Source organism: Colias croceus, chromosome 14 (genome assembly GCF_905220415.1).
Source record: "Colias croceus chromosome 14, ilColCroc2.1".
Taxonomy (NCBI): domain Eukaryota; kingdom Metazoa; phylum Arthropoda; class Insecta; order Lepidoptera; family Pieridae; genus Colias; species Colias croceus.
The window spans coordinates 5133620-5147703 of NC_059550.1; the positions used below are offsets into that span (position 1 = coordinate 5133620).

Sequence of the window (14084 nt, forward strand, 5' to 3'; positions counted from 1 at the left end):
GATGTATTGTCACGACCGTTGTATAGGAATATTGCGAGTACCTACTGCTATTTTCTTCGGCCGAGCTACGTCCTCAAAGACAGAGGCGGCTTTGCGCGAATGCCTTATGACGAATCACTATTAATTTATTAAAATATTTATTGTGCCAATACAAACCACTAACGTATTAACTTATAGAAATAATATAGTTTCAAGTTTGCAATATTTTTAAAGAGATCTTATCCGCTTAAAACTCCATTGGCCTCACTATATGTACTCAATGTAACATTAACAAAGAAAACAGTGTGAATATCATCCCAAGGCTGTAAACAAACCCTTAGTGGGTTCATGCGATATTCATCGTACATAATTATCCACGCCTGTTTACGTCAATCAGGTGCTACGCATGTGTCGCGAAAACTAATGGCCTGTAATGGCTGGATACATTATTAAATGAAATCGCGAGATAGATGTTACAGTCAATTGTAATACACTTCATTTAAACCGCAAATTCAATAACTATTGACATTGTTGACATTGTTGACATTGACGAGGCGCCATTCTGACGTCTGAACCACCGTCGAAAAAAAAATTACAACTATTGACATTGTTTTAAATAACCACATATAAAAATGCAACCTCACTCTATAATGTAGAATATTCTTCTATAGAGCTTTCTTAATTCGTCACCAACGGATTTACGTCCCCATATGTTATTATTAACAGAAATATCGAGAAATGTTAAATCTAAGTTCATATGGCAGCTACGAATATAATTTAGGGTACACTAACAATGCGGAGCTGGTCGCAATGACGCACAACGCACCGTCTGCAACACGTACCATCTATGTTATAACCCAGTTAGGTAATTTTGGTACATGCCTTAATCCAATTAGCTATTAAGATCCGTGGTCCGAATATTAATTCGCTCGTGAATTGGTTCGTTTTGAAAGGAAACTTGTGACCTTATGTACAAAGGTTTAACGAAATATCCAACGGTCACGTGCGAGAACTGATTGTGTACAATTGTATTTAGAAAGATTTTGCTTAGTTTCTTTATATTTTTGTCTTGTGTTGTGACGAAAACAAAATATTAGATTTCGTAACCTGATAGTGAATAGAAGTAAATTGATTTTTCGTTCGCTTATTTTCACCAAATATAGTGAAAAAGATGTTTAAAAAGGACCTCTTAGAATAATAAAACGGTTAAAGCGAAAGTTCACGGCCTGTCACCGACGACGACTCAAATTAATTGAGGCGTCGCTCGAAGCGCCATTGTAATTTATCATTTTATTAGACAAGCTGTTTATTAATGCACACAGTTTTGATTTGGTGAATTATTACCATGCCAAGATAGATTGCGTTATCAAACTTTATTACTTCCACTTTGTCGCAATTTTTCGATAAGCGGTTATGGTTTCAGGCTAAATTTATATTAAGTATAAAGATGTTATTCAACGATATTTTGATCTTTCATCAATTAAATTGCTATATTTTTGGCCTCACCCCCACACGAAGAATAACAAGAAGTCAAATAATCAACACAATAAACAGAGAACCCCTAGACCTTCGCTAATTGATCCCTGAACGTAACGAACCATTATAATTTCTCCTTATGGCTAGACGTTGCCGGCACAATTAACGAAAACCTAATTACAAAGGAACCCGACTTTATGGACAATATAAAAATAAAATATTGCCGTGTATGGAAGTTTACTTTCCCAATTTACGGGTTGAAAAGCCTTTTGTTATTGCTTCAAATCTTTGAAAAGGGGCCAAATATTTTATTTCCAGTGACAAAAGGCTGATATGAACAGACAGTGGGCATAACTGTTTCGTATTATTTAATAACAATTTCACTCACATATGCTCCAATTTGAATATCGAAAGTTTCTCGTATCCAATATATATTTGATTGTTACAGATGAAGGCAAAATTCATAAAATCGTTCAGTGGACTCGGAACGGTGACAGCCAGTCAGCTTTACTTGACATATTCGACGTAACTCCCGGTGAACCTATTCAGGTATGTAGTGCGCATAAACTGCAATTTTAACACTTCGCATATTGACACGAGTGTAATTTGCTGCGGAATAGAATACTGGAATTGAATAGAATAGAACATTTTACATAGTTTGCTTTTTCGAACAATAAAAAGACTTAACATACCTATATCTTTTTTCGTATTCGATAATTGCAATTTACAGATAACTTATTGCTTTATTAATTAACTTAGGAGTTCTAAGCAATAGATATTAATATAATACATTATTTTTTTCGAAATATTATATACTATATAGTTACATGATGTTACTTAATAATTCATCCCATATGAAAGTTAACTTATGTAAAGTTATTAAATAATTAAGATAAACATAAAGTTTCTGTTAGTAGTAGAGGTAAAAAAAAATAGCTTCAGTGTACTTCGTAAGCACTAAAAGATTTACATCTACGACTTTTCGTAGGCGATGGCACTATCTCGCATGCACGGCTCACTCTACGCGGCATCCGACCGGCGAGTGCTACAGCTACGCCTGGCGTTATGCGCGCGGCGCTACGACGCGTGCGTACGGTGCGCACGCGATCCGTACTGCGGGTGGGATCGAGACGCTGGCGTTTGTAGAGAATATATGCCGGGGTGAGTTGTAATTAAGATATATTATGTAGTAATATGCGTTTTAATACCGATGTTGATACATGTTACAAGAATTATATTGTTATTCTCAATAAAAGCTTACAGTAACAGTGAAAAATATGAAATATTGAAGAGTTGTTATTTTTTCATTAAAAAGAACTTATATAAGGCTTTGTACAATTTGAAAAATTAAATTTTTGCTAACCTGTTACAACAAATTAAATATACATATTAATTTTTATTTGAAACACAGTTTATCAATATTTTGGAAGCTTAATATTTTCAAACGTATAATTTACCCGTATCTAATTGAAATTGAAATTTTATTAAAATTGCTTTATTGAACTTGTAATCACTTTTAGATGTTATCAGCGTCGCTGTTCGAAAACGTAGTGATTTTGATAATTAATATTCACCGTTATTTTTATTGCCATAGCCACTATCCAACAACAGTGTCCATACTTTATTATCATCGACTGCATAGCTTTCAAATTTAATAACCCAGTGCTATTAACTAAGTTTCAGTCGATGCTATCGATAACATAAAATCGATTCTTAATAACACCCTGCCGGTCGTCCATTGTGTATCAAATAATCACACGAGAACAAACAACTCAAATTTCAAATACAACCTTTATTTTTTACTATCAAGCAATCGCCTGTATGTTTAACCAATGTCAATAATAATGAACAATACTTCTACTCCAATTTTCTGAAATGTAAACGTAATTATATTAAATGGATATAGGAACAAAGCTAGTTGTTTTACAATAATTATGAAAATGCTATGTGATTATGATTATCTTCCGTCTGCATAACGCGTACGTATTATTTGTGATTACATAAATTGTGCTGTACATTAATGAGAGTATAGTAAATAATTTCCTATCCATTGCAAATAATACCTATACATACTAGTTGCACATTGATAAAAACTGCTATACAATTCTCATATAGGTTTTTTAATTAATCCATCTATATAAAATAAGTCACGAAAACTCTCTTACCAGGTTAATCCAAGACGTAGCAAATGAAACAGCGGACATCTGCGATTCATCCATATCACGTAAAAGTGTATCAGCCACGTGGGGACAGAGCCTCCATCTCGGCAGCTTCGTGAAAATGCCTGAAGTGCTGCAGCCGAGAGCAGTCTCCTGGTACCACTATTCGAGAGAGAAAGGACGCCATCCGATCACTTTTAAGTGAGTTTTGTTAAGCATAAAATGTTGTATTTAAGAAAATTGTTTGAGGTCTTTGTTGTATTCTTTTCCACATTTCACGATCTCGTTGAAAAATTTCACATTGGCTGTAAATATAATAAATGACAGACGTGTTATTAAATGGCATAGCAAGTGCAATTACTAAAAGTTTAAAATATAGGTACAACAAATAAAGTAATGATACAACATTCAATGTACTTACATTCCTATGAACAGTAGGCAACGCAAGAACATTAACCAAAATTATTGAAAACCGTACACTAAGCGTAATAATAGAACATTCAATATACCTACCACAAACGTAGCATTCCAACCTGCGGGGTGCACTGTACGCGTGCAACAAGATTAATTAAAGTGTTTCCAAATCCACTTCTATCTACTTCCGTGGGCATAATTAAAACTCGGGGGAAACGTTTGTATCGCTTTCTCTCCTGCCATGCCTTTTAAACTGTTTCAAATCCTTCACACGGAGGCGGTAGTTAATTGTTTTTTTTAACCTTGGCTTTTGTTTTTATTTCTCTCATTATTGTTGAGTTGTTATTTCTAGTAATTCGAATGCACAAGCATTCAAAGACAATTCTGTGGTATATGGGATACTTTTTAAATAGATGTCAACATGTCTTTGTTATTGTGTACATTATGTACAAGAAAAATGAAGGCCATAATCAAAATAAATTACAAAAGCGTAAAAAGTTAAAGATAGAATTTCGGAATATTAATATTATTCTTAAATTTACAGTAAACCAGAGAAATACATAGAGACGTCAGAACATGGGTTGCTCATAATATCTGTGAATGAGGGAGACGCGGGACGGTACGACTGCTGGCTCGGCGGCTCTCTGCTGTGCTCCTACAATATTACTGTTGATATACACAGGTAAATGTAACCCGTTTCGCGTTGTCACGGCATCATTTGTAAACGGCTGAACCGATTTCGATAATTCTTTTTTATTATATTCCTGGTAGTACGAGGATGGTTCTTATGTAAAGAAAAAGTAAATATGTACCACGGGCGAAGCCAGGGCGGACTGCTGGTAAAACAATATCAAACACAATAAATAAACTTTTACTTTTCATATACATTAGTTAATTTGAGTAATAAAGTATCTCTACATTTACAGTTTTAACCGGACTGGCTAAAATATTACCTGTCTTGTTCCTAAAATTATAAAAATGTGCTGTCCATTTAATTTAGCAATTGTCCATTCAATTGGTAAATAAAGAACTACATATAATTATGCTACCTTTATGAGAAATTATAATACAAAAATGTTTTGAAATAATAATGCCCAATTAGCATAAAAGCAATTTATATTTGTAGAAACGTCATTAATATAATGCACATAAATTATGCGCAATACAATGAAACGTTTATTTTGGCTAATTTTATTGTTTAATATCATTCTCCATTAGTGGTTGCAATTTAACCGATTCACGTTTGTTCCGGTATCATTTTTGTCGGAAATAAAAAAATTATTGTATATAATATAGCCAGATTAATATTTTAGTAGTTGTTGAACTTCAGAAAGACCTTCACTATAATAAAAATAACATTTTAATACATAAGAGCTATAACCCAGTTTAAATATAACGTTTTCCATTTACTTCTTATATATGTCTGTATAACGGTTAAGCACGCTTAATGAATATTTATTGCAGATGTTCACCACCTGAGAAAAGTAACGAGTATCAGAAGATTTATTCAAACTGGTGTCACGAGTTTGAAAAATATAAAAGCGCAATGAAAACGTGGGAAAGAAAACAAGAGGTAAGTCAAAAGTACTTAGATAAACGTAGTTTTTAATGTAAGCTGCTTTTCTCTACAAATCTGTATCTGTAGCGTACTTAGTGTTCTAAATTGATATTTTTACCTTTTATTATTGTATAATAATATTTTTAAGTGATATCTGTTCTTCTGCCTTTTGTAATTTTATACGTATACAACTTCTAATCATTTTTATCTGTTTCAGCAATGCGCGCGACAAAACGACTCCAATCAAAACACGCATCCGAACGAGATTGTGTGATAGCTTCTAAACATCGCCTATCTCATGTTTCAGTCCGTCACTCACTACGGGGCAATCCCCGTACCTTACGTGTCTGCCGCTCTCAAATATTTAAATGTGTTCTCATAAAACAGTTTAATTCCATCGACAACAGAATACGGACAGCGCAAACTTATAAATATTGTGATGCTCAAAGTGTACACGACTGTACCGGAATATATTTTCTTAATAACGATTGTTATAATGCCGTTACCGTGTAACATCAAGACAAAAAGTGTTTTCGTACCCCGCATGGAAAACGTGCAACATTTCATCATCGAACATGAGAAGGTGATAAAAATTCAAAATTTTACGGACAATTTTAAAATAGAACAAAGAGTTCTAGGATGCTTGTTGGTGATGGCGTGTAAAGTTTAAACATAAATTTCATGTTGTAAGTACGCTTTGTTAAGAGAGTAGTAAAATTGTTAGTATTTTGAAATTTTCGTACTCGTGCGGTCGACGCGCCCGGTGCCGCGTTTAAACTGCCTAATGTGTGTACGTGGTAGTTAAACGATCCTATTACTTTAAGTTATTTATATTTTGTCCTTTGTTACATTTATTATTTTAGTTAATGTGCTGTATTTTCAGTACAAATGTTTATTTTTAAATACTAGAAAAATATCGGTGAAAAATTGCAAGTATAGGGATATTTGCTAAATATTTAGGCTGAAAATAATTATTATTGTATCATCAGAACAGCACGTTAACGAAGACTCGGCAACGCGACGGGTGAATTTTGATCCTATTTGTAAGATCCTCCCTTAAGTGGGAGTCGAGCACTGCTTCGGCACGAAATGGGTCAAGCTCGCACCGGGGAAGTTACCACACCCTCACAGGAAACCGGCGTGAAGTGGTGGCATATTAACAGTATGCCACCGCGTTTCGTACGGTGAGTGAGGGGTCCGGAGGCCCAAAAACAACAACCCCCAAATATGAACGCGGCATTATTAGGCAGAATACCCCAGGAGGGTACCGGCACCTGCGGTGCAGGAGAATCCCTCCCGCAGCGCCTGCGCTGCGGCAGCCCGTCGTATTCTGGGGCGGGCATAATTCCGCTCGGTCATGTGCCAAGGGGTTCGCAGAGCAAGCAAAAAAAATCACCCCCCTCCACTCTCACGGTGGACTTTTGTAACATACGGGGGCTGCACACTAACTTAAACGCCGTCCACTACCATCTTGAGACGGCTAAGCCGGCCTTGCTCTTCCTGACTGAGACTCAGATATCAACTCCGGCCGACGTATCTTATCTCACATACCCTGGTTTTAAGCTGGAGCATACTTTTGCACCGCGTGCCGGGGTATGCGCATACGTTAGGGAGGATATCTGTTGTCGACGTCTTGGCACCCTTGAAGGTGAGGATCTGTCTATTATCTGGCTGCATATTGACTGCGGCGACCACCCTCGCGTCTATGCTTGCCTGTACAGATCCCACAGCGGGAATACTGGTACCGACCGATTATTTGAGCACATCCAAGAGATGATCGACACCTTGCTTGTACAGTTCCCTTCTGCAGAGCTCGTGGTTTTAGGCGATTTCAATGCCCACCACGTTGAATGGCTCGGGTCGCGTACAACTGACCACGCGGGACGAACTGTACACGATTTTGCTCTAGCCTATGGCCTAACACAGCTGGTCTCATCGCCTACGCGAATACCGGATGTGGAGGGCCATACTCCCTCTCTTTTGGATCTTCTGCTGAGCACACATCCCGAGAACTATCAGGTCTCCGTCGTGGCCCCACTGGGGTCATCAGACCATTGCCTGATACGGAGTATGGTGCCACTTATGGGCTCGAAACAGCAGACACCTGCAGCTCGACGCCGTGTGTGGCACTACAAGTCGGCAGACTGGGACGGAATGCGTGGTTTTTTCGCTTCCTACCCATGGGGGCCTGTTTGCTTCTCCTCGGAGGATCCCAACGCTTGTGCTGAGTCTATCACTGACGTGGTACTGCAGGGTATGGAACTATTTGTGCCATACTCTGTTGTGCCCGTTGGTGGTAGATCTAAGCCTTGGTTTGGACGTTCCTGTAACATGGCGTCTCGTCAGAAACAGGAACTTTTTCAAGCCTGGGTTGCAGCAACGGCGTGTCGCGATCCAAGCGTTGGTCTCATCAGGAAGAAGTACAACTCTGCCTCCAGATCCTACAAGAGAGAAATCGCTAGGGCTAAATCCAGTTATATTGGTGCACTTGGCGATAGACTAGCGCGACTTCCTTCGGGAACACGGGCGTTTTGGTCCCTCGCCAAAGCCATCCAAGGTAACTTCTGTCGTTCATCCTTTCCTCCTTTGCACAAGGACGAAGACTCTCTGGCCCATTCCGCTAAAGAGAAAGCCGAACTCCTGGGCGCTCTCTTTGCTAGGAACTCGACTCTTAATGACAGGGGAAAGACACCGCCTACCATCCCGCGGTGCAACCATTCAATGGCGGATATACGTTTCACACAACGTGCCGTTCGAAACGCTCTCTTTTCCCTTGACATCCATAAGTCGACAGGGCCGGATGGAGTCTCCCCTATTGTGCTTAGGACATGTGCTCCTGAGTTGGCACCGGTTGTAACGCGTCTTTTTCGGCTCTCTTACGCCAAAGGAATCGTTCCGAACTCGTGGAAGACTGCTCTTGTCCACCCAATCCCTAAAAAAGGCGATCGCTCAAATCCGTCTAACTACAGACCGATCGCCATCACCTCTTTACTCTCCAAATAATGGAATCCATTATTAACTGCCAGCTCATGAGGTACCTGGAGGAGAACCAGCTGTTAAGCGACCGGCAATACGGTTTCCGTAGTGGTCGCTCGACTGGTGATCTTTTGGTGTACCTCACCCACAGATGGGCGGAGGCGGTTGAGAGTAAAGGGGAGGCATTGGCTGTAAGTTTGGATGTAGCGAAAGCCTTCGATCGGGTCTGGCACAAGGCACTTCTAGCGAAATTACCATCTTTCGGACTTCCTGCGAGGTTATGCGATTGGGTTGCCAGCTTCCTGGAAGAGAGGAGCATTAAGGTCGTTATCGACGGTTCCTGCTCTAAGCCTCTTTATGTGAATGCTGGTGTCCCACAAGGCTGCGTGCTATCTCCTACACTGTTTCTTCTGCATATCAATGATTTGTTACAAATCAGTAACATCCATTGTTATGCAGACGACAGTACGGGGGATGCTCTTTATCCCGGCCGTGCGAACACCTCAAAGGAAAGCCTCAATGAGAGCCGAAACAAACTTGTGTCTGAAGTCGAGTCTTCCCTTCAAGAAGTCTCGGATTGGGGCGAACTTAATCTTGTTGAGTTCAATCCCCAAAAGACACAGGTTTGCGCGTTCACCGCTAAAAAGACCCCATTTGTCGTAGAACCTCGGTTTAAGAGTACTCCCCTTAGTATATCGCCGAAAATCGGAATCCTCGGAGTTGAAATCTCGAGTGACGTTCAATTCCGCAGTCATTTGGAAGCGAAGGCTAAATTAGCCTCGAAAAAGCTTGGTGTGCTCAGCAGATCGAGACAGTACTTCAAGCCGGCCCACCGACTTCAGCTGTACAAGGCTCAGGTGCGACCGCATATGGAGTACTGTTCTCATCTCTGGGCCGGAGCCCCACAGTATCAACTCCTTCCTCTTGACCGCATCCAACGTCGAGCAGCTCGAATTGTCGATGACCGTAGGCTTTCCGATAGGCTCGATCCTCTGTCAGTGCGAAGAGACGTTGCGTCTCTCTGTATACTGTACAGAATCTACTATGGGGAGTGCTCTGAGGAATTGTTCCACCTACTACCAGCCGCACAGTTCCACCACCGGACCACACGCCGTAAAAACCAGTTCCATCCGCACCATCTGGATGGTTGGCGCTCCACCACTGTCCGCTTCACCCGCAACTTCCTTCCGCGTACGGTGAAACTGTGGAACGATTTGCCACCTGCGGTGTTCCCGAACAACTACGACATTGGGGCCTTCAAGAAAAGAGCTTATTTGTCCATAAAAGGCCGGCAAAGCACCTGCAACACTTCTAGTGTTGCAAGTGTTTATGGGCGGTGGTGACCACTTACCATCAGGTGGCCCACCTGCCCCTTTGCTTGCTCTGACATAAAAAAAAAAAAAAAAAAAAAATTAAGTTTGTTAAAATGATCAAAACTCGTTGCCTTTTTACTAATGAATGAATACGTATAGCTGTTCTGTAATTTGAAATCTCCGAGGGTTGTGGGAGGGTCTGCCTCATTATTTTTCCCCTTATTCGTGTAAATAGTTACCTAATTTCTCTATCTACTTATAAGTGTACGTATAGAATGCACGTCCCTATAATAATATATTTTAAGCCTGTGATACATAAGAAATCGTATAAATTTAAGTGTTTATTGGAATGCAATAATGGCAAATAACTTGTTTAGACTATGCAATTAACGAAATGCCATGTTTCTGTACGGAACGGGAGAATCTTCCATGTATTGATTTGTTTAAAATTTTAAAACATTAATATTTTAAATTTTTATGACTCTGGCGAGCTATTGCATAGTCTATGTCAAGTTTTGGAGATATGTATCGTATAAGAAATTGAAATTATATATTATTAAATAATAAACTTAATACAAATCATTAAATTCAAAACATTCACTGCCACATATTGTTCAGGTATTTCATTGCTTTATTGTGATTAAATAAAACCTATAAAATTTAACATTCTACATTTTTCATTCTTAAATAATTGAGTGAATGTTATGTTAAAATGTATAATTCTGCATTAAACAAACATGTTCTAACAAAATGAACACATCAGCAATAAATTGTAACTAAATATAAAGGCTTGCTCACTGAATAGATACATAGTATACCGGGTCACGCGTAGCTATTCATTACAATATTATTTAGCGCCCAGCTTTCTTCAAAATATATAAAGCGTGATTAGTGACATTTTCACTATTGTGAACGCTTCTTTGTGATTGTTTAGCCGGTAATTACGCCTTAACTACGCATGTCCCGGTATAGAATTTTACTAAATATTTACTTATGTATAAAACGTTAGTATATGAACGTAGACGGTGTTTTAGAGAATAATTCTGCATATTTTTGTACAAAGAAATTTGATCTTAAAGTCGACCTAGATGATTCGTAATTAATATAACAATATCATCCTCACTGGTACCTTTTCGATACTTCGATTCCATATCATAAAGTACTAATTAAGAGCTTGTATTATACTATTGTACTTACACCATTACTATTTATAAATAGCTATTGAATTTGAAAGACAAAAACGTTTTATAAAATTGTAAAAATATTTTTTCTAGAGATTTATTACGAACGCCATAGATGAATATTGTTCTTTCTAAATCTACTCTCATTTCCTTCATCTCTTCACAGCTCATTTTCTTAAAACTCAAACATTGAAACCGGCCATTTTGAAATGTATTTTAATATTCAGTACTCGTTTTCATTAAAGTAATTAGTTTCTCGTACCGAAACTATTATTATTGACGTTAAGGTTAGGTGATTAGGTGCTTCAAAATATATTATTTTATTTTAGCAAATACATTATATAATATTTTCAAATCTTTCATATCATAATGTACATACATTGATCGAAATAGATATAATAATAGAAATAAATCTGAGCTTTTTAAATTATGTATCACTTAAGGTTCGGTACTTAAGTATTTTAGTGATTTTAAAACTAAAGATGTTCCGAAAGGGATAATCTTGCGCAATAATTATAGCTAAATACTTACTATCTGTACTAATCGAATAGTTCTGTAAATTTCACATGTTACTATACTGTATTAAGATAAAATTCAAAGGTAGTTTAAGATTTTATATAATAAATCTATGAAATGTATCTTGCAGTTTGAGTTTTATTTAAAACCTCTTGTACAGCTAAGTCCAAAAGTAACGACAAATAAAACCTTAAAAGAAGCAACAACGAATAATTATTCATACCTACATAATATTTATGTCCCCTACTGCTATCTTATCTTAATATATCTTAATATATATAAATCTCGTGTCACAATGTTTGTCCTCAATGGACTCCTAAACCATTTAACCGATTATAATAAAATTCGCACACCATGTACAGTTCGATCCAACTTGAGAGATAGGATAGTTTAAATCTCAAATCGTTTTAGAGAAAGCGGGCGAAGCCGCGGGCGGTAAGCTAGTACATAATTATAAATCTCGTGTCACAATGTTTGTCCTCAATGGACTCCTAAACCACTTAACCGATGATAATAAAATTCGCACACCATGTGCAGTTCGATCCAACTTGAGAGATAGGATAGTTTAAATCTCAAATCGTTTTAGAGAAAGCGGGCGAAGCCACAGGCGGTAAGCTAGTTTAAGATAAAAATATAAAAAAACACAGATATATAGCAGAATATCCTTGATCTGGGGCATACATACCACCATTTAACGGTTTAATTATATTTTTAAGTTGATATTATTAAATTATTTTTAATCAATCAATACTGACTGGACCGATGTAAACGAATTTGTTCAAATGTAGATAATATTACATTTTCCTTGTCGACCCTCTAAACTCTAAAGAACAGTCCGAGGGGCTACAATTATTACATTATTGGTATTAATAAATTAATATGGTCATTAAAAATCACATAAACAAGTTAGAGAAAAGAGAGTAAAGGGTACAAGATTATTATGTAGTATAGTAGTGAGAAATATGCTACAAAACAATTCCTCTCTTAAGTACATTGACCTTACACATGACAGGTGTGTAAAATCAATTGGTTGCCTATCAGTTGTCATGTATACGAATCTCGTGGAAGGGTAAGGAGGAAAAAGATGTTTAAAATAGTGTCAATTCATCAAGTCGCAGGCCGGGTTGACATTTTCGTCATAACAACCAAGGGACGCACCCTACGGCGACTAGGGCTATAAAAAGTAAGGGCGCGTAATTATATAGTGCCACTAAACTAATTTCACGATACATTGCCGACGAAATCTGTGCTTGGCACCGCCTTGCCTGCTAGCGAAATACGATTTTTCTATTATAGACTGATTACCGTTGTTACGTGTTATTTGCTATGAATTGCTAATGGCAACGTTCGAAAATTGGTCTAGTCCTGCGCAGACTGCTGCTGACTTTCATTTTGACCTTCATTTCGTTGCGTGTGTAAGGGTATCGGATAACAGTTTTAATAACAGTAGTTTTAATATAAATTATAGGATTATATATTTCATACAAAATATAATGCAAATAGAGATAGAGCTATTATTATCATCTGAAAGTATCTTAACGTTTTAACAGATAAATAAAATATAATTTCTAAAACAGTTGCATTTAATTTGATTGTATGGCTCCGACTTAATTGAGTATCTCTAGTAGGTAATATTCTCTAATTACATATGCTTCGTGATTTTCCACTTGTACATAATATGTAACAAAATAGTGAACCGCATAAGACTTTAGATCGCGTGATATTCCAGTGCACCGAGTTGCGAAATTTGTCACACGTTACCTAGTTCCCAACTAACATACATTTTGCTAACAATCTACATAATGTCGCAAAACTTAAGAGAATCACAACCCGGTAACAAAACACTGTCCTAGTTGGAAGACAGCGTGTATCATGTGTTAAATTGTATCGCTTACGGTAAGAACTATGTATCATACAAAAGATTTATGATGCAACTTTGTTAAGAATATGTACAACCTCGTGTATAGGAGATATTAATGCAATCATAATGTTAATGTTATAATTTTCTCCTGCGTCGTTCAAACGGTAATTCATTTATTATAATGTTTTTTTGTTTATATATTTGTGATACTTAATAAAATGAAATGACAAAAGGCTACGTGCCTTTTGTCATTCATACACTGCCAACCGGCCGATTGAAAAGTAGAATTTCTCAGATATTATGTATGTTACGAAGCAATAATAAATTATATGAATACTATAGTTGTGTTATAAAACAAAATACAAATTTCTACTTACATAATTAAGATGTTTATGATTGCACACTAGTGTGAGTTATAGCCGTAGAATCATTTCGTAGCTTATCCAAGCGTGAAGCTTCGTCTTCATTTACCATAAAAATATTAAGGGCAAATACCAATTGATCTGGTTTTCTACTACATTGAACATACTCTATCATAATTGAATTTCAACTTTTACTAAATTTCCAAGGGCTATATTATTTGGATGTTTATTTTTATAGTTGGAGAGCAATGAGGTAATAACAAATCTAATAACTAATTTCTTTCCATTT

At 37.2% G+C, this 14084-nt stretch overlaps 2 protein-coding genes across 2 annotated transcripts in view; both read left to right on the forward strand.

Annotated features, from left to right (window-relative positions):
- The window catches only part of LOC123697400 (semaphorin-2A), a 108808-nt gene extending 102181 nt beyond the window's left edge, over positions 1–6627 (forward strand). Inside the window, exons 11-16 of the mRNA XM_045643898.1 lie at positions 1904–2004; positions 2444–2616; positions 3624–3815; positions 4573–4710; positions 5493–5601; positions 5804–6627. Of these exons, the coding sequence (XP_045499854.1) occupies positions 1904–2004; positions 2444–2616; positions 3624–3815; positions 4573–4710; positions 5493–5601; positions 5804–5860 (770 nt within the window). The 3' untranslated portion in view covers positions 5861–6627. The remainder of the gene's footprint in view (positions 1–1903; positions 2005–2443; positions 2617–3623; positions 3816–4572; positions 4711–5492; positions 5602–5803) is intronic.
- A 186-nt stretch (positions 6628–6813) lies between these two features.
- Positions 6814–8589, forward strand: LOC123697570. The gene has a single exon (XM_045644112.1). It carries the CDS (start codon positions 6814–6816, stop codon positions 8587–8589), a length of 1776 nt encoding a protein of 591 aa, XP_045500068.1.
- Positions 8590–14084: the final 5495 nt, after the last annotated feature.